The following is a 23,662-nucleotide window of genomic DNA, read 5'->3' as shown; positions in this document are numbered from 1 at the left end:
CCAGATTTTAAGGGAGATTTTATTTTGCCTCTACCACAATAATATGGATTCCTCCCGTCTATACCAAAGTGGGGTTCCAAGATTTTTCTGAAGACGGTTGGTCTCTGAACAGCAGTGAGAAAGTGAAAAATCGCCACAATGCAGTACTAAATTTCAGCTTGTAATATCTGTATTTTGTTTGGTATCTGACAACTTTATTACAATAACATCGCCCTGCCCCTAGGTTGCCTGGAAGAGATCGCTTTTCAGCGATAAGGCTGCTCCTTGTACCAACACTTTGTACAATACTTTATTAAAATCAGTCTGATATGTATTATTTTTGTTTTGGTGTATAAAAAAGTATATTGTTATCTTTTTATGTTATGTCTATGGTGCAGCTTGTTGGCTTAACGTAGTTTATGTCTGGTTCGATTCCCGATCGGTGTAAATTGTGTTATTATTATTGAATGTTTGTTTTTATGATTTCTTTTAAATTTGAGTATTTAATTAATTAGACGTGAAATTATTATTTTTTTAAAATGATTTTATCTAATTGTTTAAATTAACTGAGGTAGGGCACAGCAAGAATTTCCTGCTCAAAATATGGAGCAGCCCGACTGGGCTAGTACCTCGACCTTACAGAAGATCACAGCAAAATAATACTGTTTTCAAGCAGTATTGTGTTCCTGTTGGTGAGTAAGGTGACCAGAGTTCCTGGGGGGATTGGGGATTGGGTCAGCAACGCGCTTGCGATGCTTCTGGTGTTGCAGGCGTCTATAAGCTACGGTAATCGCTCACCATCAGGTGAGCCGTACGCTTGTTTGCTGACCTAGTGACATAAAAAAAAAGAATGTTTGTTTTTATGATTTCTTTTAAATTTGATTACAATACAATACAAATACTCTTTATTGTACACTATCAGAGAAAAATTTTACACCGTAAAAGAAAATATAGACATGTACAAAAGGCGGTCTTATCGCTAAAAGAGCTAAAAGATTATTTGATTAATTAGACGTAAAATTATTATTTAAATTAATTGCTAAATTTAATGTTACAGATTGAAATTGATTTTAATTTCATTAATATAAATGTACTAATTTGTGTTATTATTATTGAATGTTTGTTTTTATGAATTTTATGAATTTTTTAAGTGTGATTATTTAATTAGCTACACTTAAAATTATTATTACAATTGTTATTTTATTCGTTGGTAACCGTTATTAATGGTAAGGAAATTACCACTCCAACCTATAGCGGAACTGCGTGGTGCATTTAGTTTCAATCTATACTATAAAGATGAAAAGGTTTTTGTTTGTATCGAAAAGATATTTTTGTGGTGCATAACCAATTTGCTAAAGAAGGCTATAGGCTACTTTTTTCTCAAATTAAGGCGTGTGAAATCACAGGGCATAGCTAGTTATATATGGAGAAAAGGCCTTTCCGAGTAGTTGTTTTATTACGGGATAATCAATTTAAGTTCCGAATTTCCCGGTCACCAAAAACATTACATACAATTGCAATGCTTTTGTTATTGTTAAAGGCATTAAAAACTAAACTACTAAGAACACCGATTATAGTGGAAATGGCGTTTTCATGACTTGAAAGCGTAATGCACACGTCACATTTAGGTAACGAGGTTTTACTACAGTTTTAATGTTTGATTATAAAAGTAAGTTCAGTCATTAGCATTTGTCTTGTGCTTTGGAACTTTAAAATTATGTATTACTACACATTCTGTGACAGTGCTTTAGTGTAGTGGTGCGTGCACTGTGCAGGCGCTCACACATCGGCAACTGCGGGTTCGATTCCCACTCGGCAAATTTGTATTTAGACGTGAAATAAAATAAATAAATAAAATAAAATAAATAGACGTGGATTGGAGTGTAATAAAAGTATTTGAAAAATTCAACCAATAGGTTCGATAATAGTTTTTCAAAACTAGTCAACCGACAAACTCAACGACTTTATTGTATAAGTGTGAATAAATAATAACAAACGCATTTGGTAAATTCTTTATTCATTCTCTCATAAAATTTAAAGCAATGATTTTCGATCCAAAATTTTAAAACTATAATTATTATAATACAATTCACACTATAAATATTATTACTATTCATAAAAAAAATTGATCTAAACTAAACAAGCACGTTGTCGCTAAAATTGATATGTTACCGTCATTTACAAAATAAGATTACGAAATAATTTTAATACATAACTATATTTACTTTTAATAGAATTTGTACGATATTAATCAAATTAATGTATTGGCACTGACGATTACTCTTTGTGATAGGCCTAAGTATGAAACTCTAAGTAACAATCTTAACTGAGGTAGGGCACAGCAGGAATTTCCTGCTCAATGCTATGGAGCAGCCCGACTGGGGTAGTACCTCGACCTTACAGAAGATCACAGCTAAATAATACTGTTTTCAAGCAGTATTGTGTTCCTGTTGGTGAGTAAGGTGACCAGAGCTCCTGGGGGGATTGGGGATTGGGTCAGCAACGCGCTTGCAATGCTTCTGGTGTTGCAGGCGTCTATAAGCTACGGTAATCGCTTACCATCAGGTGAGCCGTACGCTTGTTTGCCGACCTACTGACATTAAAAAAAAAATCTCTGATGACAGCTCTTAGTGTCCAACTATACGGCTACACTCACAAAAGTGTTTACTACACCACTTATTTGGGTTACAACGTGATGCTAATTAACCTGTCTGTAAGAGAGACTCAGTAACTGGTAACAGCTGACAGTTACGTAAATGTCGATAAGTTAAAAAACGTATGAGTCTGTTTCCTTCTCATTACCATTAACATAACCATACATTATAACCATATGTATTTGGTAATATGAAAGAAATTATTTTAAATGTATCAATGAAAAATTCTCCGTACAAACACACTGTAGAAAACATAATAGTTTATATAAATACTACATAAAAAAAATGTTTTATTTAGTCAATCGTAATTCTAACTTGAAATTAGTTTTCACGTATTCACCACATGAAAAGATATTAGATTTACGATTATGCATATTTCGCTGGTTACGTTGATTTATTGCCATTTTCACATCTCAGACACTGATGTTATCTTAAACTTTCCGCTTCAATGATTTGATATTGCTTGTGAAAATATTTTTCTATTCCTTTCTTGAGTTTCGTAGTCTATACAATATTTAATTTTTTTTTACAATATTTAATTTATAATCACAGTTTTGTTATCTATTTTTGACGACTTTTAAGGAATTAAGAAGTTTCATGGAAGAGATATTATTACATTCACGATTCAATCGTATGATTTTATGATAAGGAGGTGAAACGACTTTATCTAAAGTTAAGTTTGTAGTTATTCATAGATAAAATTAAAAAATAACAAGCCATACAACTATTGTAACTATATTTTTATAACAGTGGTTTTACCTATTTGCTGTACAAATTCTATTAAAGTAGAATTTAATACAATAACACTAAATAACATTCATAAAGAAAACTTCGTTAAAGAATCTACATTGCTACAGATTTTATAAAAAGTTAACATTAAATTTTATAGAGCAGTAAATTCAGTTGAAAATGTAGATAGTGGAACTGTTGCAGTGGTTTCTTTACACGGGCTACTGTCAGCCTTCGCTCCTGGTAATGACCAGGTTGAGCTGCCAGCAGCCGTCACTCTAGGTCCCATATTATCGTAAGCGGATTTTAAAAAACATGTTCTACTACGCCGAGGTAGAGTTGCTCCACCACCCAACAAATCTGGATATTCCTCGTTATGTCCGGTCACTTGAACTGATATAAAAATATTTCCATACGGTGCTGGTATCGAGAACTCAGCCGGTGGTGGAGGAAACCTACCAGACGGGCCTTCGATCGTTATTTGAACTGGTTCCATACATCTCTGCGTATCTTCACTTTCTAGTGACATTGACCTGTCAAACATTTCAAAGCCATATGATGATCCCATTTCCACACTAGTTCTATCGCAGCTGACAGCCAATGAAGTGTCGAGCAATTTTTTCTCTTGATCAGTAAAACTCCTACTAGGTGGAACATGTCGACGCCTGATCTTCCAACATACGCAGGCTGCTATAAATCCTGTACTCGCCATAGCCAGAACAGCTCCAATAGCTATAAAAAATTTAGAATAGTCTGGTGCACTTCTAGCTGTAGCAGTTCTCGCTTTAGGTAAGAATAAAGTTAGGTATGCGTTGGATTCTCCTGCAGAACTCTTTGCACTGCATCGCCACTCTCCTGCTAAATCACTAGTAACATTACTTACTGTCACATTAAACCACTGTGCGCTTTTATTAATAATATCGTTAACACCATCTTTGAAGTGTTCTATTGAATAATTAAAAACATAAATTTCACTATCGCTAATAGTTTTATTTGTAACTAACGCGTGACGGAAATACCATGAAACACTCGGCGTAGGATCGCCACGGACAAAGCACCCAAAAGAAATGTCAGCTCCCGATTCAGTCCTTATTACGGATGGACTCGTTATGACTGCAGGAGGGCAGACCATATCATCGCCTTTTATGTCTAACCAAGAAAAATGCGCCTTGTTCTCTGGACCTGCGCAGAAAACTTCCTCATTTCCAAGATTGCTATTTAGAAACCACTCGTGAAATTCTCTAAGCTTACAATCGCAGAACCATGGATTGTCTGAGAGTGTCAGAGATTTCAACACAGGTAAGTTAAATGTATCTTGATGTAAATATGAAAGCAAGTTTTGATGTACATGTACAGTTTCTAGCGCTCGCAAGTTCACAAAGGCAAAGGGGTGAACTTTGCTGAGTCGACATCTCGAAATTTCCAGTTTCTTTAAATGTTGTAGAGGCGGGAATTGCTGTGCAACTAATTTACTTAACGGGTTGTCGTTAAGGACTAAAAGCCTCAAACGCTCATTTCCTTTGAAAGTGTTTGGTGAAAGTTCGGTGAGAAAGTTTCTCGAAAGATCTAATTCTATCAAAATTCGAAGTTCTCTGAAGGCGTTTTGATGCAAGTGGCGAAGATTTGTGGAACTGAGATTCAGTCGTTGTAAATTTAACAATTCGATGCTCGCAAAGGCATCTTCTTCGAGCTCGTCTATGGGGTTCCCGTGTAAATCGAGAACTTGTATATCTGTCGCTAATCGAGGTATCTGTGTTAGACCGGATGTAATGCATGATGCAGTCTTTTTGCCTGAGGACCATTTACAGTGACATTCTTTGATGTGGCCACAACTGAGCCAATCGCTTCCTGACGGTCTGATGAGTAGAACCAGGAACGCGCACAACAGTGCACGAATGCCCATTTCATATCAAATTCGGGGTTGTTTTACCTGTAACAAGTAAAAATATTATGAAAATTAATTTCATTCCAAAATATTCAACGTCTATCAAATTTACGAACCAATGAAATACATTTATGGTTGTTTCAATACAAATACTGTGTGAATGTTTTGAAACGTAAATACGTATATCTAATATTTTCGAATTTTTATTTTTATATATTTTTTATATATAAAGTTTTTGCTTACGATCAAATATAATTGATTTATTAAAATAACACGACCATTTGTTAGCAACTACAACGTTTGTCAAACTTTTGCTTAGAAATTATTTATTTCATAAAATTAATTGTTGGATATACCGTTTTTTTTTGAGTAAGTGAAGATGGTTTTAATTTTTTATACGATCTTGATAGTTATACATTTTTTAAGTAGTCATTCGAAACATATCTTTGTATATATGATAAAAAACGTTATTCTCAGAATCTCGCAGGGTTCCGCATGCTTAATATTTTTTTTATATACAACTAGTTCGGCAAACCTGATCAATTACCATAGCTTATAGACGCCTGAAACTATTGTATACGCTAGGAATTTTTGTATGATGATCTAATGTTAATATTATAGCTTAGTTTTATTATATCTTATGATAAGCATGATCTTTATGGCTTGTTATGCTTTTCAGCCGTCTATAATTTTATAACGTACAAATATTTTTTTACTATGTAATCATATTGCTGTGTGTTTACGGCATTAAGAATATAGCCACTCCCCCTCTTCCCGTGGGTGTCGTAAGAGTCGACTAAGGGATAACACAGTTCCACTACCACCTTGGAACTTAAAAAGCCGATAGATGGCGGGATAACCATCCAATAGCTGGTTTTGAAATACACAAGCTGAAGACGGACAGCAGCGTCTTCGGTGCGACAAAGTCAGCCCTGCGGTCACCAACCCACCTGCCCAGCGTGGTGACTATGAGCAGAACACATGAGTTCACGCCATTTTTGGCGCGAACTTGTGGAGGCCTATGACTGTATTAGGCTGAAATATAATCATATTAAAAATTGTTCAGTCTCGTTATATTTGCATAATTATAATTGACATATTATACACTACATTTTGTTATGTAATGTTTGTATGAGATCCGAACTAGAGATGAACTTCATCCATCTGCTAAATGTATGAAAAATATTTTGTATTTATTTTAGTATATTATAAAAATAATCACGAACGATCATCAACGAAATAGGTTGACTAAAAATTCCTGGCCAGGTATATTAAATTAAATTGATAAATTTATTTTTATTTAAAAATTTCACCTAAATTTCACCTTCATTAAGCATAAACAGGCTTATAAGTATATCTTGTTCTAGTTACTTCCACCCACGTTCTTTCACCCACTACGTTTTTTAATCAAATTGAGATTGAGACTTTCATTAAGACCACTTACAATTGCAGTATTAAAAGAAAGATTTAATTGATAATTTTTTTTTTTTTATTATTAAAGCCTATACAGTCCACTGCTGGACATAGGCCTCCACAAGTTGACGTTAAAAATAACGTGAACTCATGTGTTTTGCCCATAGTCACCACGCTGGGCAGGCGGGTTGGTGACCGCAGTACTGGCTTTGTCGCACCGAAGACGCTGCTGCCCGTCTTCGGCCTGTGTATTTCAAGGCCAGCAGTTGGATGGTTATCCCGCCATCGGTTGGCTTCTTAAGTTCCAAGGTGGTTGTGGAACCTTGTTATCCCTTAGTCGCCTCTTACGACACCCACAATTGATAAATAATAAATAAATATTTACGTCATACACACACGGTCATTTGTTCCTAAAGTAAGCAATTTAATGCTTATGTTAATAGGTAATAGCTGACTGCTATAGCTAGATTTTTTTTTCGATTAACATACATATAAATAATACACACACATACCAGACTTGGGGTGGTAATCGAACCCACAACCCCCGGGGCAGAAAGCAGGGTCACTACAAACTGCGCCAACGGGCTAGTCGAATTAATTAAAAATCGTAGACTATATCATACGTTCAAAGCGTTTCGATTGACCAGGCGTTATGTTAAAGGAAAAAATAATGCGACTACACGTCCACAATCTTTCTTCAAAAGAAGACATAAACTTCATAAGGGTGGAAAATCAGACAGTCGAATGAACGAACGACAGTTAGGACCGTTTCAGAATATGCACGAATGTTTTGTCTTTTTGATATATACAAGCAAAATTAAAAATATACACCGATATGCGACTATATAAATACAAAAAGTAACCATCCTTATTTTATAGGATTACCTCAGTTAACGTCAAAAGTAAATTTTATATTAGATGTATTATTTTCTAATGTTTACGCGAATTTTACTCATTATAATGAAACAACTTTTCCGGATTTTATCGCGGTTTATTAGGTTTTTTACATGCCCAACGTTTCGGATACTTTACAGCAACCGTGGTCACGAGAGGACTCTGAAATAGACAAATTAAGAAAGAATAGGCATCTTCTAGGCAAGCGCGCACTATCTTAGGCTGCATCTTCACTTACCATCAGGTGAGATCGCGGTCAAGCGCTAGTCTATATATTTAAAAAAAAGTTGTTTCATCATACTACATAATTTTAAAATTATTTTTTGAAAATTATTTTGATGACGTAACTTCAGTTGAATCGATTCGAAATATTAAAAAGTAATATTACTAGTAATACACATATCTTAGTTTTCATCAGCTATATCTAGAAGTTAATTCTTTCTTCTTTTTTCCTTCGCTTCTTTCCCTATATTTGCGTAGGCTTCACACTAAATAGGCTTCAAATTGCCTTGATTTTTTTGTCAGCTCAAATTGGCCGTTCCGTCCTTACTTTCGGACATTTTAACTTACAAGAAAGATTTATTTAAGGACACGCTACATGAATACCGAGAATTTTAAAAGCCTAGCAATATCAAAAGATATTCACTGAGATGGCTGTATTATTACATTACTCAGCCTGACTCTATTGAAATGTCTTGAATATCTTAGTAAGAACGCTTGTCTCGCAGCCTTAGCCGAAATTATAAGTGAATAATTCGAAATTTATATAATTTACTATCAATTCCAAAAAAATTAAAAATTTAACGCGTACACATTACCGATGTGAAGATGCTAACCGTGTCGCAGAGTTTGTGCTAGATGTTGTGTAAATATTTGGAGCAATATTAGTCTCCCAAATTGACTATCTAAGGTTTTTCCCCTTTTTTATTTAAATAAAGTTTTGAGCTCAACGCCTAAACTTAGTCTAGTCTCTCTGATAAGGCCTGGTATCTTAAGAATATTAATATTACGTCTAGCAGTTTTCGCAAATTTCATCTATGAATTTTTTATTTACTTTTCAATTTCCTTAACCTTCACTTTCTGAACGATAGTAGCTTTTGAAATTTAATATCAACGGTCGTATTTAAATTAATTATATAAGATACAAAATTAATTAATTATAGACGAAATTAAGACATTGACAAAACGTCCACTTTCAACTGTTATTGCAATTTTTTTTTAATAAAAATAAAGATAAATAATAATATATATTATACACAGATAAATAAAATATAAATATTACGCCCAATTTCAAGCCGGAATCGAACCCACAATTTTCGGAACAGAAAGCAGGGTAACTACTAACTGCGTTAACGATCTAGTCAACTATGTATTTAAATACTCCTCATTTCTATAGGAAGCATTTTTTTAAAATATTTATGCATTCCTTAAAGGTATTAATTATTAAACATCAGGTTATTTGGGCCCTTAAAACCACCTGGTCGTCTACTGCTTATTCAAGGTAACCATAGCAATAAAATATAACGAAATAATTAATGAAATATTATGTAGTAGTTATAAGTTATTCTGTCTCCATTAACGACCTATTGTGCATAGTGTTCGCGATGCGGGCTTTGCTCTGTCTTTCTGATAAATGTTCATAGATTAAAAATGGTGCGAGAATATGTATATATAGGTCGATCAAAGTTTATTATGCATCTGGAGCAAGAACATATACGATTTATTTTAGGATCCATTATGGAAAAATAAACTTTCACTTAAACTTCACTTATATGTCACAATAAATTGACTTTTTATTACATGATTTTTATTTAATGCTTATATTTGAAGCTTGTTCGTCTATAATGGATAAGATTTCGTTGATTCAAGCTTCACACACAACGTTTTCCAAAATATGTTAGAAAAACCTTACTTACTACAGAAACACAACACTTCTTGAAAGCAATATTATTTAGTTTTGATTTTCTGTAAGGTCGATGTAAAATATAGAAAGTACAATAACCTGTAGTTAAGGGATGAGTATATATGTAGCAATGGATAAATAATTATATGAATGTAAATATGTAAGTATGTAATGTAATGTAAGTATGTGTGTATGTCTGTGTGCATGTATGAGTGTGAGTGTATGTATCTATAAAAAAAAAAAAATAAGAAAATCATTCAGCGTTTGACCACGTCCTAGCTTTACTAGCCTGTCACAAGACTGTCGATTAGTAGTTCGAATCGCAAACGGTATTATAATGCATGATGTTCAACAAAAGGCATGGGCATTTAGAGCCCGTGGATGTTAATTTTAAATAAAAAAAAAAGTCGAGGTACTTCCCCAGTCAGGCTGCTCCAGAATTTGAGCAGAATATACTACACAGTTAACCCTACCTCAGTCTAAAATAAACAATACCATTTCTAACAAAATTTTACTTCTACGCTCTTGTCGTAGATGTTCAAAGTTTGCACCTAGTGCTTCATAATTAATAGCGACCACTTCACCCTATATCTGCATGACCTATCTCCTGAGTGCTTCAGTCTACGTTTTGACAATAAGAGGGTTAGGTTTAAGTTACCTTGATTCAATTATAGTTGGAATGAAGTTTGTCCGTAAAATAACATGATAACGAAAGCTTAACAAATATTTTATAATATACGTATATAAGTTTGAGTGGGTCAAAAGAGTTTTTACTTAAATTAGATAACGCATTGGTGTAGTGGTTGTAGATAATAGCACTGGCTGTTGCGCGTGTGTTTATTCATGGCAAGGATTTTTAATGGCCATACATTACCGCGGTTTATTAAGTTTTTTAAATGCCCGATGTTTCAAATACTTTACAGCAACCATTGTTATGGGAGGAGTGCCCCCGTATTATAAAATCCGAAAAAGTTGTTTCATTATAATGAGTGAAATTCGCGTAAACATAACAAAACAATATTCATTGCGCAACTCACTTGCAAAATATATTCCATACACTAATGAAAACACCAAGGTATGTAAATCAAATGACACGATTCTTCACAATTATACCATCAACGCATTATCAAATCATACTGTATAGTTTCCAGTTTGCACAATGTGGCAAACAACCACAAGCTTACTTTCAAGATTAACATTGGCGTTCTGTATATTTGCAGCAACTGATACCGCAAACTGAACTTGAAAGTAGTTGCGTGTTGCGGACTAAGTTAGAAGACTTGTAGTTTTACGGAGTTAGCAGCAACAAGTTAAATAAGGCGTCAAACGCATGTTATAATCGCATTAACATCGTATTTACCTAACTTTTTAATCGTAAGAACATGATTTGTTTTTATTTTATTTACTAGCTGCCCGGACAGACTTCGTTCTGTCAAAAGTGAATAGTAAAAAATAATTTATTTAATGTTTTTTAGTTTTTTTTTTTTATATTAAAACCTTCCGTGGGCCTTAAGGAATATACACAAAATAAATTAGCCGAATTGGTGGAGTCATTCTCGAGTTATGCGTTTAACAACATTCATTTTTATTTATATAGATTTATTTTGTAACTGTCAGTAGCTACGACCAATTCTTCTTCGCAGCAGAATCTAAGTGTCGAATCATAATTAACTTAATACTACGATTTTGTTTAAGAATAATAAAGGTAGTATTCGTTTATAATGTAACGATTCAAATGTGATTTTGAAGTCTGCTTGAAGAAAAATAATTTTCATTTTGATACTGTCAAATATTAGAATTAACATACATACGAAATTATAAATTGATAATCCTACAAAGTAACTGAACTAATGAATAATAATTAACTGACCTAATTATTAACAATATACAGTGATACACGTAATAGTACAGTACAAATAATAACAGTACTGCCATGGTTAATCACGTCTCGTAAGCAGACAGCTTAATTGCGACCCCTCGACTGGCCGTAATATATGCAGCACATTATCTGTCCACTCTAATGAAATTAGTTTGCGTTGCTGAACTGTGGAATTTCGTCGAAACTGCATTAAATAGGTTTATGATATAAAGTTGCTAAAGTTCCCGTTTAGCTAAAATGTTGATATTATTTCACCTGGGGCGGGCTTAGTATTCTGAAATTTGTTTTGGTGTAGCGTTGCGGAAATTCTACGATCGATCGCAGTTTCGTTTCTTGTTAACAGTAGATATTTGCGTTTGTGCAAATATTTGTTTTCTTTTCTGGCAATATTTCGGAGAACACGTGAATCCGTTAAAAGCTGATGTAACCTCAATATAACTAGGTAACGATCGCTATTCTGGGAAGAGAAAGTATCCTTCAATTGGAATAGTTTAGCAGGTAAGGCTTTATCTTTTATTCAATATAGGAAAGTATGTCCTTAAGTGGATCAATTAGTCTTTTTAAATTCAGTTCTTAATAGTATCAGATTGATGGTACTACACTTTCTACTTTATCATTGTTGACGTAAGATGACAAATGGACAAAATTTATGGATACGTCAAATACCAAAGCTTAAAAAAATATAATGTCATTAGTTGTCATAGCTATGAAACATAATTGAGAGAATTGAAGACGACGTCATCTTGGAAAATACGAGTACTATAAGATAATGACAAGAATATTATTACATTTGACATGTTTGACCACAGTCGAACAGCGCGATAATTTAAAGAACCCTCCTATTTACAGGTAAGTAAAACAAACAGCCTGTTACAATTAGTGCCTGCTTAATATTCTAGCCTTAATTAGGTGGGTCACTAATTAATCCGAGTGATTGCCACCTGTCCTTCGCAATCCTTGAAGGAAAGTCATTAATCCTTTAGTTTGGTCTAATGTTCTTACGATTATAATGTTTCTAGGTATAGCAACTAAGACTAGTAGGTATATACGGCATTTTAAATGTTTACCATATAAATAATGAATTATCAAATCTAGGAATAATGATATTTTAAAAGTAAATACTTGAGGATGATCTAAAAATACATAATTGAAGATATCTAGCTATTTAGATTATCTCATAGCACACAGTCTGTAACACCTCACTGCTGGATATAGACATTTTCTCCGTGGAGGAGAAGGATCAGAGTTTAAATCACAAAGCTGCTCCACCGCAGTTTGGTGGATATATTCCCTACTATGAGTAACGGTCGCCATCAGGAGTATATTATAACAACCAAGACCGACAGCTTAACGTGCTCTTCGAGGCACGGTGGGGAGACTCACAAGTACAGATAATCAAAGTGAAAAAAAATAGTATAAATACATTTGTATAATTGATTAGACCGTCCAGTGAATATAACGGTTAAATAACTTATTATATGTTAAGGTCAGACATGTGTGAAAATGAGTAACAACTTTTTTTTTTATAAAAAAAAAAATGGAAAGATTTGTGTTATTTTCACTACTCTTTTTTAAAGAGGTGAATATTACCGAAAGACAGTTAGTCAAATAGAAGCACCAGACAAGTATACCCGTCTGCTGTTGCCTAAATAGGTACGGTTATAGATTTTAATTTGGCTACGTCTGCAAACACCATTTATGGACAGTTGTGGGTATGTTAAAAAAAATCTATCACGTTACTATTTTGTTCTAGACTATTTGTATGAGTTAAAACCACAATATCTCGTAAAATTAAAAATGTTAAAATTGTTTTCATTTTATTACGTGGTTAAGCCTAATTGATTCAATCCTATTCCTTAACACAGTCCGATATGAATGTATTTTATAAGGCTTCGAACGTCGTTAACTCCACTTGTGTTTCTGACCTACGAGACATACTGGGTCAATACAGTCCGTATCGAGTTACAGAAGTGTTTACGGATAATTGGATAACGCCAGCCATCAATTTCAGTCCTAATAGCATTAGGTACCTCGTAAACCGTGACGTCATTATGAAGTCTTATGGAATCTTCATATATACGGGCAATAACGATACCCATAAAACTGGTAATTATGTCGTCACGAGAATTGTTGCTTATTTTTTATGGTCGTGTTAAAATATTGTGCTGAGAAAATACATATATATGATATTATGATACTTATTACTTATTGTATACTTTAGTGCCGATTGCTGGTAAAATTATATGATGTATAGCGTTATAGAGGAGATAAAAATATACAATATATCACTCTTATTAATTGTACTTTATCCGTCAAAACTTCTATTTGCATTAGAAATCCAAAAATTGTAGCGGAACATAACCTGATTTGAGGTGCTGTAACCTAACTAAACCGCCAAGCCACCAAACACGCTGTGAAGTATCGTGGTGGATTAAGATCTGACTTTTCTTCAACATGGAGAAAGAGGCCCACACCCCGCAGTGAGATGTTACAGGCTGAATTATCGTTGATGTAACTGTCAATATTGCATAAGTAACTAAAGAAACTGGCTCTTATTGTTGTCGTTACTCAGTTTAGTTACAATCAGTTAATTTAATTAATAATTGTGTTTGCTGGCCAACAAAAAAAACCGACTTCAATTACATCGAAGTTCCAATATCGTACGTTACGTAGACGTACGTGAGGAGGAGGTGAGGAGACGGTTAGGAGATGGGAGCGGCGCTATGAGTCATCTGTGGCTGGTTCGGTCACGAAGGTGTTTTTACGTGCGTAAAAACCGCCAGGACTATAATCAAGAATATGACACTAACACCAGTCGATGTCCAAATTCTAACCGGTCACGGGGGCTTTTCGGCGCACCTGCATCACTTCGGACTTAAAAGTATTCCCTCTTGTGTATGCTACTCGGAGTGCGAGGAAACAGTGATCCATATTCTTTTGGAATGTCCACAGTTAAGCCATAGAAGACTGGAGTTGGAAACCCAGCTACGGTAAAAAAGAAATGAGGCTTAGACAAACTTGTAATGTTTATAATAGAATATCCAAACGACGTACTTCAAAATAAATCCAAGAATTTACCCATTTTCATTACCTGGGGTATCGACAATATACCTAATTCATTTCGTTCAGAGAACTGGATTTCTGATTTAGAGGGAAATGTTAGTGGAATTCTTGAAAACATTCTACGTAGACGTGATTGGTACTCTAAATTTAATTCCACCGTTGGTAATAAAGAACTTTGGTTTGAAATAGCTAATTCAGTGTATCAATTTCTAAATAAAATATTTTATGCATGTTTATCATCAGGCTTTATGATATCAGCATTTACTTTGAATGTTTTTATTTATCAAATTATTATTATTATTACAATTGTTTACAACATACACACACGGTCATCTGTTCCTAAAGTAAGCAACTTAATGTTTGTGTTATAGGTAACAGCCGACTGGTATAGCTCCATTAATTTTTCGATAAACATAGTTACATATAAATAATACATATGTAAATAAATATATACTTATATTACACAGTGACTCGGGGTGGGAATCAAACCCACACCCTCGGAGCAGAAAGGAGGGTCACTACAAACTGCGCCAAGGTGCTAGTCATTACTGTGATATACTAATTTAGTCATAAATTTCTAGCAGATTTATTATAAAGTCCAGATATTTAGCAAAGAAAAGGCTGGCTTTTAATGACCAGCATGTTAAAACTTTCTGCTATAATTGATTCTACCAGTTGTTTTTTGTATTGTAGTTTCTGCTAATACACTTCAATAAATCAGGCCTTTTAGAAACATATTCTGATAAGAGTCTAGGCTTTAGTGAATGTTTTTTATAACCGTACACCGTCCGTAATCACCCGTGCTTAGTGTCATTCCTTAACGTAAAATGTCTACACTATTGTTTGCTATTGCGAGTCAGAACCATGTCGCATTAGAACGCATCAGTGCATTTCACTTTGTAACATAATGTAGTTCTATGTGTATGTAATAATGTATATAAATAAATAAGAGTTCTCGTTATTTAATTAGACAGTATTTATTCATATGGTTTTCTAAAAAAAATTCACGTTCAGCACATTTATATTTATTTGTTCTAACATTTTTTTCCAGTCACCCCTAGGGAGCCCTCTGGATATTCCTACCATACCTCGCAGAGCATATTAAGCTGTCGGTCCCTGGTCCAAGACCTGATAGTGATCGTTACTCATAGTAGGGTATGATTACATCTACCGTCGACGTCACCCCGTATTAGAGCATCGTAGTTGATTAAGTTCTGTATCTCCTCTTATATGGAGGAAGATTCCTATGCCTAGCAGTGAGAGGTTACAGGTTGATTGTATATCGAAACATGTATGGCTTACAGATAGTATTCTCAGATTGGTTTTTGTTTGCCTACTAAAATCAGGGATTGTTACTAATTGGATCAGCAGATAATTATATCAGAACGCTTAAAGAAACGAACTATTTAGCTAAAATAATAGTTATAGTAAATGCCTCATGCACAGGGACTGCACAAACGCCCAGACCACGGCAAACATCTGTATGGCCAATACAAATGTTTGCCGTGTGCGGGGATGGAACCCGCAACTGCCAACGCAGATATCATAAATTAGTGTAAAAAGAGTATGTAAAAAGAGGTGCGACATTTTAGTGAATACTCATTAAGGACAGTTAAGGATTTAAGGACAAAGTATTCTACAGAAACATGGCCTGCTCAACAAAGGAAAATTTTGCATACTTATTTTTGCCACTGGCACTGTGAACGTGAAATTCTCAAACGAACGTAATATCGATCTGTAAGGAATTCAAATTTGTCTCCCAAGTTCCACATCCTAGTTATTTGAAAAGACACAATGTCCCACAATGTCGAGAAAAAATGTGTTGATTCCAGAGAAGGCGGATATGGTTTTACATTACCCAAATACTAACGTAGGTTATAGGAGTTACAAACAAAAGTCTTACCTACTATGTAACGTTACTAATTACTCAAAAAGACAATACACTATTATAAATCTGAAAAGTGTGCTTGTTGTGCTAATTTCAGGAACTAGTTCGAATTCAAAAATTAAATTTGTGTTGGATGGCCAATTTACCGAAGAAGGCTATTTTATCCACAATTTAACATCTGTGAAACCGCTGGCCAAAGTATCTGTTTTGTATGCGTTTAGGAGCATATTAAATTTAGAATCGGTGATATGTACGTCACGTGTCACTCGCAAACTTCATCACGTGCTATTATCTATTTATGGCTACATTTACAGCTGTGTTCGGTTTATGTTCTCTGTTGTTAATTACTCTAGTTTCAACTAGTATAATTTATACAAAATCGTTAACGTTAGCTACGTACCGTGTGGCTACGGTACTACAGAATATAACCACCCCATCTCTTCCCGTGAGTGTCGTAAGAGGCGACTAAGGGATAACAAGGTTCCACAACCACCTTGGAACTTAAGAAGCCGACCGATGGCGGGATAACCATCTAACTGCTGGCTTTGAAATACACAGGCCGAAGACGAGCAGCAGCGTCTTCGGTGCGACAAAGCCAGTACTGCGGTCACCAACCCGCCTGCCCAGCGTGGTGACTATGGGCAAAACACATGAGTTCACGTTATTTTTGGCGTAAACTTGTGAAGGTCTATGTCCAGCAGTGGACTGTATAGGCTGTAATGATGAATAATAGATGCATTTAGTTTCACCATAAACATTTTTTATCAAAATAAAGAAATTGATTATGAAAAATTCTATATATTAACGTAGTTTTTTATGTTATATACGTTGTTTTTAAAATGTAACTAGAGTTATTCAGAGCGTCAAATTTGGAGCAATAGAAAGAGTATTTGCCACTAAATATCTAGGCATTACGGTGGACATAGATAGATAGTCCTAGCAACCACACATAGAATTGATCTCTGGTAGACTTAGAAAGCTTATGTGGATTTTTAAAACTCTCCAGTACGTAGCTTGCTAAAGGCTATTGAACAAGATCTACTACGCCTTAGCACATACTATGTACTGTATATATGTACTTTATAAATAAAAAGTAAAATATGTATGTATGTACTTTATTATACTTTACTGGCTCGGCCACGTAGTAAGGATGGGAGACGATCGCGCAGCGAAGAGAGCGTACTTGGGGAAACCTGACGGCTGTAGGCCCGTGGGGCGCCCCAAGTACCGCTGGGAGGACGAGGTACAGACCTGCGCGAGCTGGTGACAGCGGACTGGCGCGAGATAGCTCCGGACCGGGGCCGCTGCATACTTTTGGTGTCGGAGGCCAAGATCCACTTCGGGTCGCTGAGCCAGAGGAGTAAGTAAGTATGTACTTTATAAATAAAAACTATAAAATTTAAAGTATTCGAAATGTTGGGCAATAAAAAAAACTTAATAAACCGCGATGAAATCCGAAAAAGTTGTTTCATTATAATGAGTGAAAGTCGCGTAAACATTGAATACTACCCATTGGGCTGTTCCAAATTTTGAATCAGATATTGCTGTGGGTACCATAACATATTTTGCACTAACATTTTTAACGCAGGTAAAACCACGAAGCAACTCAAGTTTAAGGACATAATGAAGCTTTTATTTTCGGCTGTTCTTTACACAGTTTAAATAAATAAACAGCTAAGTTTTCGGTTCTCTCGACAGCGCGATCTGAATAGTTATTTACAAAGTCTGTAGTTCAAGTGCTTTTATTCATAAGGCTCTTAAAATGTTATTTTAAAGCAGCATTTAGATGTTAGTTGTAATAGTTAGCTTATATTAAGAAGTATTTATTTCGTGGCTGTATTAATACACTCATAGTGTTTACAATGTGTTTCATTAGTAATAACTAATTCATAGGTTTACAGTCTGTACTAAAACGTGCCAGAGGCTTTTTTAATTGAGTTCAAAAAAAGGAGGAGGTTACTCAATTCAACCGTATATATATATATATATATATATATATATATATATATATTTATTTATTTATTTATTTATTTATTTATTCTTTATTGTACACCCACAGAGTAATTTCATACAGAATTGTAAAGAAAACAAAAAGTATAATGCACAATGAGGCGGCCTTATCGCTCGATAGCGATTTCTTCCAGGCAACCTTAGGGTTAGGATTAGAGGAAAAAAAAAAAAAGAAATAAGTAGGTGGTGTATAATAAACGTACATCAAACAAAATAAGATACAACTAATACAAATAAAATATATATGATAAACTATTCAATATTCCTATAGGTATAAATATACACGTACATAACAATAAAATATAAGTACACGCTAAATAATACACACATACATATATACATACATACAAACATTTATACATATATATAATTAAGTCCTATTAAGAGACAGATAATGGTCTTTTACGAGTTTTTTAAATGAACCAATGCTTTGAGCTTTGCGAATATGTAAGGGTAAAGTATTCCACAAAATAATAGCCTGAACAGCAAATGAACCTCGATAATATTTGGTCTTATGTACAGGCATTCTAAGCGTAAGATTTCCAGACGAACGAAGTACTTTACTGTGATCTCCAACGAATTCAAATTTGTTCTTCAAGTATAAAGGACTAGTTGGTTTAAATAGTACACAATACAGAAGTGAGAGAAATATATATGTATGTTCGGGGATAACTCCATCGTTTATGAACGGATTTTTGTACCATGATAAGGAAACCAGGATCTGATGATGGGATCCCAGAGAAATCGAGGGAGACTCTCGAAAATCCGCATAACTTTTTACTGGGTGTACCGATTTTGATGATTTTTAATTTAATGAAAAGCCGATGTTTATCATGTGGCCACATTTAAATTTCATCGAGATCTGATCACAACTTTTGGAATAATCTTTGATAATGCGTATTTACTTGACTATTTTTTCGTCTACCTACGTTGTATTACTTGTCGATATAATTGAAGTCGGTTTTTCTTCGTTTGCCTGCAAACACAATTATTTACACATTTTATTTATATTTATATAAACAAAATATTATCTTGAATTTTATTTTGATCGTATAGAAAACCTTCTTTAAAACATAAAACAAAATGATAATAAAATCAAAATTGAACTGATGAAGCATTCTGTAAAATTTAGAAAACCTAATTAAATAAAAACGAAAACGAAATTAAATTGAAAACATAATAAAACTCTTTTAAATATAACGGTAACTCTAACTACACTGTATATGGTAAAACCGGGAGAGATGCCGCAGTGGGATAGATGCCTCATGTTCTAAAAACTTAACATCCCGAATTAACAAATAAAAATTAATCGCATAAGTAGGAGTCGAAGTCGTACCTCAGATATCCACAGATATTCGTGTGGCAAGGACGCGTTTGGATCGTGTGTGTAATTTTCTCCGTGGCGAAATTTACAAACACGTCAAAGTTTTAAAGGTTAGTATTTAAGGTTGTATAATTTTATAAATAGTAATAAATTCCGTTATATTTTTTATCACGTCTATATACTGGGTCATTGAGTCTGCATATAGTTATAAATAGGTGCTATTTTGTTTATAATTTATTTAAAAAATACGTGGGCATCTATCCCAATCACAAAGGATAGTTGCCCTGATTTTTTTAAGGTATAGGTGCCCTTAGGGTGCCCTTCCCCCTTATCTATCCCTTCATTCACAATATACAGAGTAAGTTTATATGTATAATTTTTTTTTTTGTGTCTGTTATATTTTTTATGTATTTACGTATATTTATGTTTGGATGTTTTACTGATTCTAGCAGAACTATGCCACGAAAATATAAAAGAAAGGAAGAAATGCGAGTTCGAGTATGTTCTTGGACTATAGAAAACCTACAGTCAGCTTTCGATGAGAAAGTATGATTGTGCAATGTGCATGTTGACACTTGATATGAATATTTTAGACCAACAATTAAGAATTTATACTTTTGTTGAATAAATGCTTGTAAAATTTAATTAAATATATATATATATATATATATATATATATATATATATATATATATATATATATATATATATATATATATATATAGTAATCTGTGTGATATAAAAATTATATTCTAATTATAACAATTAAAAGATATAAAAAAACACAAAATATTTTTCATTACTATGGCCCATGTTTCTTGAAGACAATCGATGTTTTAGGAGTAGCCTAACTTAACATTTGGTTTTTGGTTTTTCGTTTACACGGTTTAAAGGGCATCTATCCTACTCACTATTTTCATGGCGAGGCAACTATCCATATAGGTAGGCTCAAAAAAAAGGGTTTGCGAAAAGCTAATTTCTGCTTAATCTGCATTGGCTAGGTTGAAAAAAAATAGTCATAATTCAACATAAAGGATTGAGCTAGCTACATTCATAAAAATTATTCGTATAAAAATCATATTTTTAAAATTAGGTGGCTATTTCAAAAAGTGAGGTATATATCCCGGTTTTACCCTACGTCATTAGAAAATAATTAAGGAGTTACCAAACCTTTTGTTTCGTTAAGGAAAACCGGTCAGAAAATCAGAAGATGCAAAAAAAACCCCATTCAAAACAAGGTAATGACGCTGAGTCATTAGAGAATTAGTGGATGAAAAATCCTTGTGCTGATCGAGCTACTCGTAAGTATGCTCAACGATGAAGACCTCTCGAAACTTTTCATCTCGTAAGCGTTTGGAACAATGTTCTTGATCACGTTGCCCTCGTTTTATTATACGTCGGAAATTACGCGTTATATATAAATTAAATCAAATTTTTTTTCTTTAATACAAATTATCCGGACGTGTTATAAATACTAGGATAAGAAATATCTTGAAATTATTTAAAAACGATTGTTATTCAAAAAAGGTTTGTCTTACTTACAAACCGTTAAATTATGTCGTTATAATTAACCGTTATATATGTCGTATTCGAAATATAAATTGAAAGGCGGAATAAAAAATAACCTATAAGTTGTTCTGAATCTCCAGTTATCTAGTTACTAAGTTTCATTATTACCAGTCCTATAGTTTTTGCGTTGAAAGAGTAATAAACACATATTCATTCCCCCTCACAAACTTTTTGCATTTATAATATCAGTAGGAATTGAGCATTTTTTTATATATATATTTGTAATAAGATTTTTTTTATAAATTTCAATTTTATTATAGCCGTAGACAATAAACTGAATAAAAATAATAATAACTGTAAAAAAAAATCTAATTACAATAAAAAAATATTATTTTTTATATTTTAAATTATTATTTATCTAATCCTGTTGATCCTATTGGTCTAATTTTTGGTCAATTTCGTTAATTATACAACTTACAACTTAGCACTGAGCTCAAACGCCAAACTTTATACACTTTTAGTCCGCAGATGTTCTGATTGTTAAACTTGTACCATTATATGATACTTCTTCGTCTTTACGCCCGTAAAGTACACTCCTTGTTTAAATAAGGTATAGTACTTAGTTTGTTCTTTTATTTTTAGTCATTAGTATGTGAAAAAATCGTCTATTGTACAAAATAATAATAATAATAATGTAATAATATTGAACTTTGAATTGAGAAACGCCTACTCCCAGTAGTAAAATTTTAAGCGTTGAATTAATAAAATCAAAGATCATATTATCTCGACCAATAAATTAATAGTTTTAAGAACAAAAAGGAATTTAATGAACAAAAAGACAATTTTTTTGGAAAGATCTTCCTTATCGCGTGGTACACGCACTAAACAGGATGGGAGCGAGATCGAAAAAAACGTAACAAAACTTTTTCTCAACAGCTTTAGCCTTCCATGTTATTTAAATATACCTTTTATTTTTTACAATAAATCATTATAAAGAAATAAATATTTTTCATGAAAAAATTTTCAATTTCACTCTGTTAACTTGATATTTTACAATCAAATTATGAGTATACAGCCAACGTCTACCAAAAAGTAAAAGGAACTTCGTTCTGACCAGGTGTCCACAGACCTCTCACGCCTTTTTATTTTTAAAATTTATCGTTACCTACAGTATAATTCAAAATATAAACTGATATTCCAATTGTATATTAAGCCTTTATATACTGGCAACAGCTCGTTTTAGATAAATCTTCCTGGAAGTGACGGAATTTGGAAATCGGGAAACTAATCACTCCCCTAATTCCATTGTCCTCATTTCGGAATCAGACAAGTGACTAGCATTTTAACAACCCAGTTTATGTTTGTAGTAAATTGATGTTCAAAAACAAATGAAGAATCTATTTATGATCCCTCTTGGGACATAATGGAAAAGCCATAAGTTAAATTTAACTTAGAACTGCTAAATTTACAAGTGCTGAAGTATTAGGCTTATCTCATACTGGCCGATGAAGAGAAATATCGACCTGTTTACTTGTAAATCTAATCCCATTACAATATATATCTTATTAATTAAATTATATCTTCTGAACCACTTTGGGGAATTTGTGTTGGAAAATCAAGCGCTCGGATACGGCAGTGCGGCTGGCTATGTGCCAAGTGCGAGTCGTGCTGGAGCGTTAATATTGTTTTAGTTCCTTGCATCGGCGATAAGAATGGAGATTATGATTCTTGTTTTAATTAATTGAATCCTGGAATTCATTTGAAAATTTCACTATTTATAAGGTACTTTTACACGTACAAAGTAAGGCTTAGGTTTAAAAAAGTATATTTGTTTTAATATAATTCTTATTTCATTCGAAATTCAAAATGAAGTTGAGACGCAAATGTGAAGCATTTAAATGTGACAGTTGTAATTTATTTGTAAGATAATTGCTGACTAGCTATGAGACTTTTAGTCTGTGAAGATATGTTAATTTTGTTAGTGATAAAATTGGGACATAAAATTTACACGAAGTTTCAAAAATTCTTCTTATCCTGTTATCATCAAATTAACGTATAAAAATCACGTAGTGCAGTACACCATTTATATATATACTTTATTGCAGTCAAAAATACATATAGAAAGGTAAAATAATAGTAAGGTTTATGGCAAAGATGGACTTATCTCTGAAAGAGATTTCTTCCAGTCAACCCATGATAATGATTAAGTGTTTTATATAGCGAGGCAAACAGTGCAAGAAGTGTTGATTAAGAAAAAAAATAAAAAAATAAATATAAAAAAAACACCAAACCAAAATAAATAAATAAATAAAAGATAATAAAATTTATATATATACAAAAATGTAACATACTACATATTAACAAATACATATAAAGATACATACCTCACCTAATAATGACTTCACATCTGCCTACACTTCGATTTCGACTAGTGGACAGTTGATTTTGTTAGCTAAACAATTATTATTTCTCTCAAGCCTCGTGTTTAATCTTATGTCAAACTTTCGAAAAAAATCACAACAGATACATCAC

The 23,662-nt window shown here is 33.3% G+C and overlaps 1 protein-coding gene across 1 annotated transcript; it reads right to left on the bottom strand.

The window, feature by feature from the left end:
* Nucleotides 1-3,516: 3,516 nt before the first annotated feature.
* Nucleotides 3,517-5,265, bottom strand: LOC123662583 (leucine-rich repeat-containing protein 24-like). The gene has a single exon (XM_045597406.1). The coding sequence runs from the start codon at nucleotides 5,263-5,265 to the stop codon at nucleotides 3,517-3,519; it is 1,749 nt and encodes a 582-aa protein (XP_045453362.1).
* Between the last annotated feature and the right edge of the window lie 18,397 nt (nucleotides 5,266-23,662).

This window comes from Melitaea cinxia, chromosome 19 (genome assembly GCF_905220565.1).
Source record: "Melitaea cinxia chromosome 19, ilMelCinx1.1, whole genome shotgun sequence".
Lineage (NCBI taxonomy): Eukaryota > Metazoa > Arthropoda > Insecta > Lepidoptera > Nymphalidae > Melitaea > Melitaea cinxia.
The sequence above is the reverse complement of the archived record's forward strand: the minus strand, read 5'-3'. Positions and strand labels throughout refer to the sequence as shown.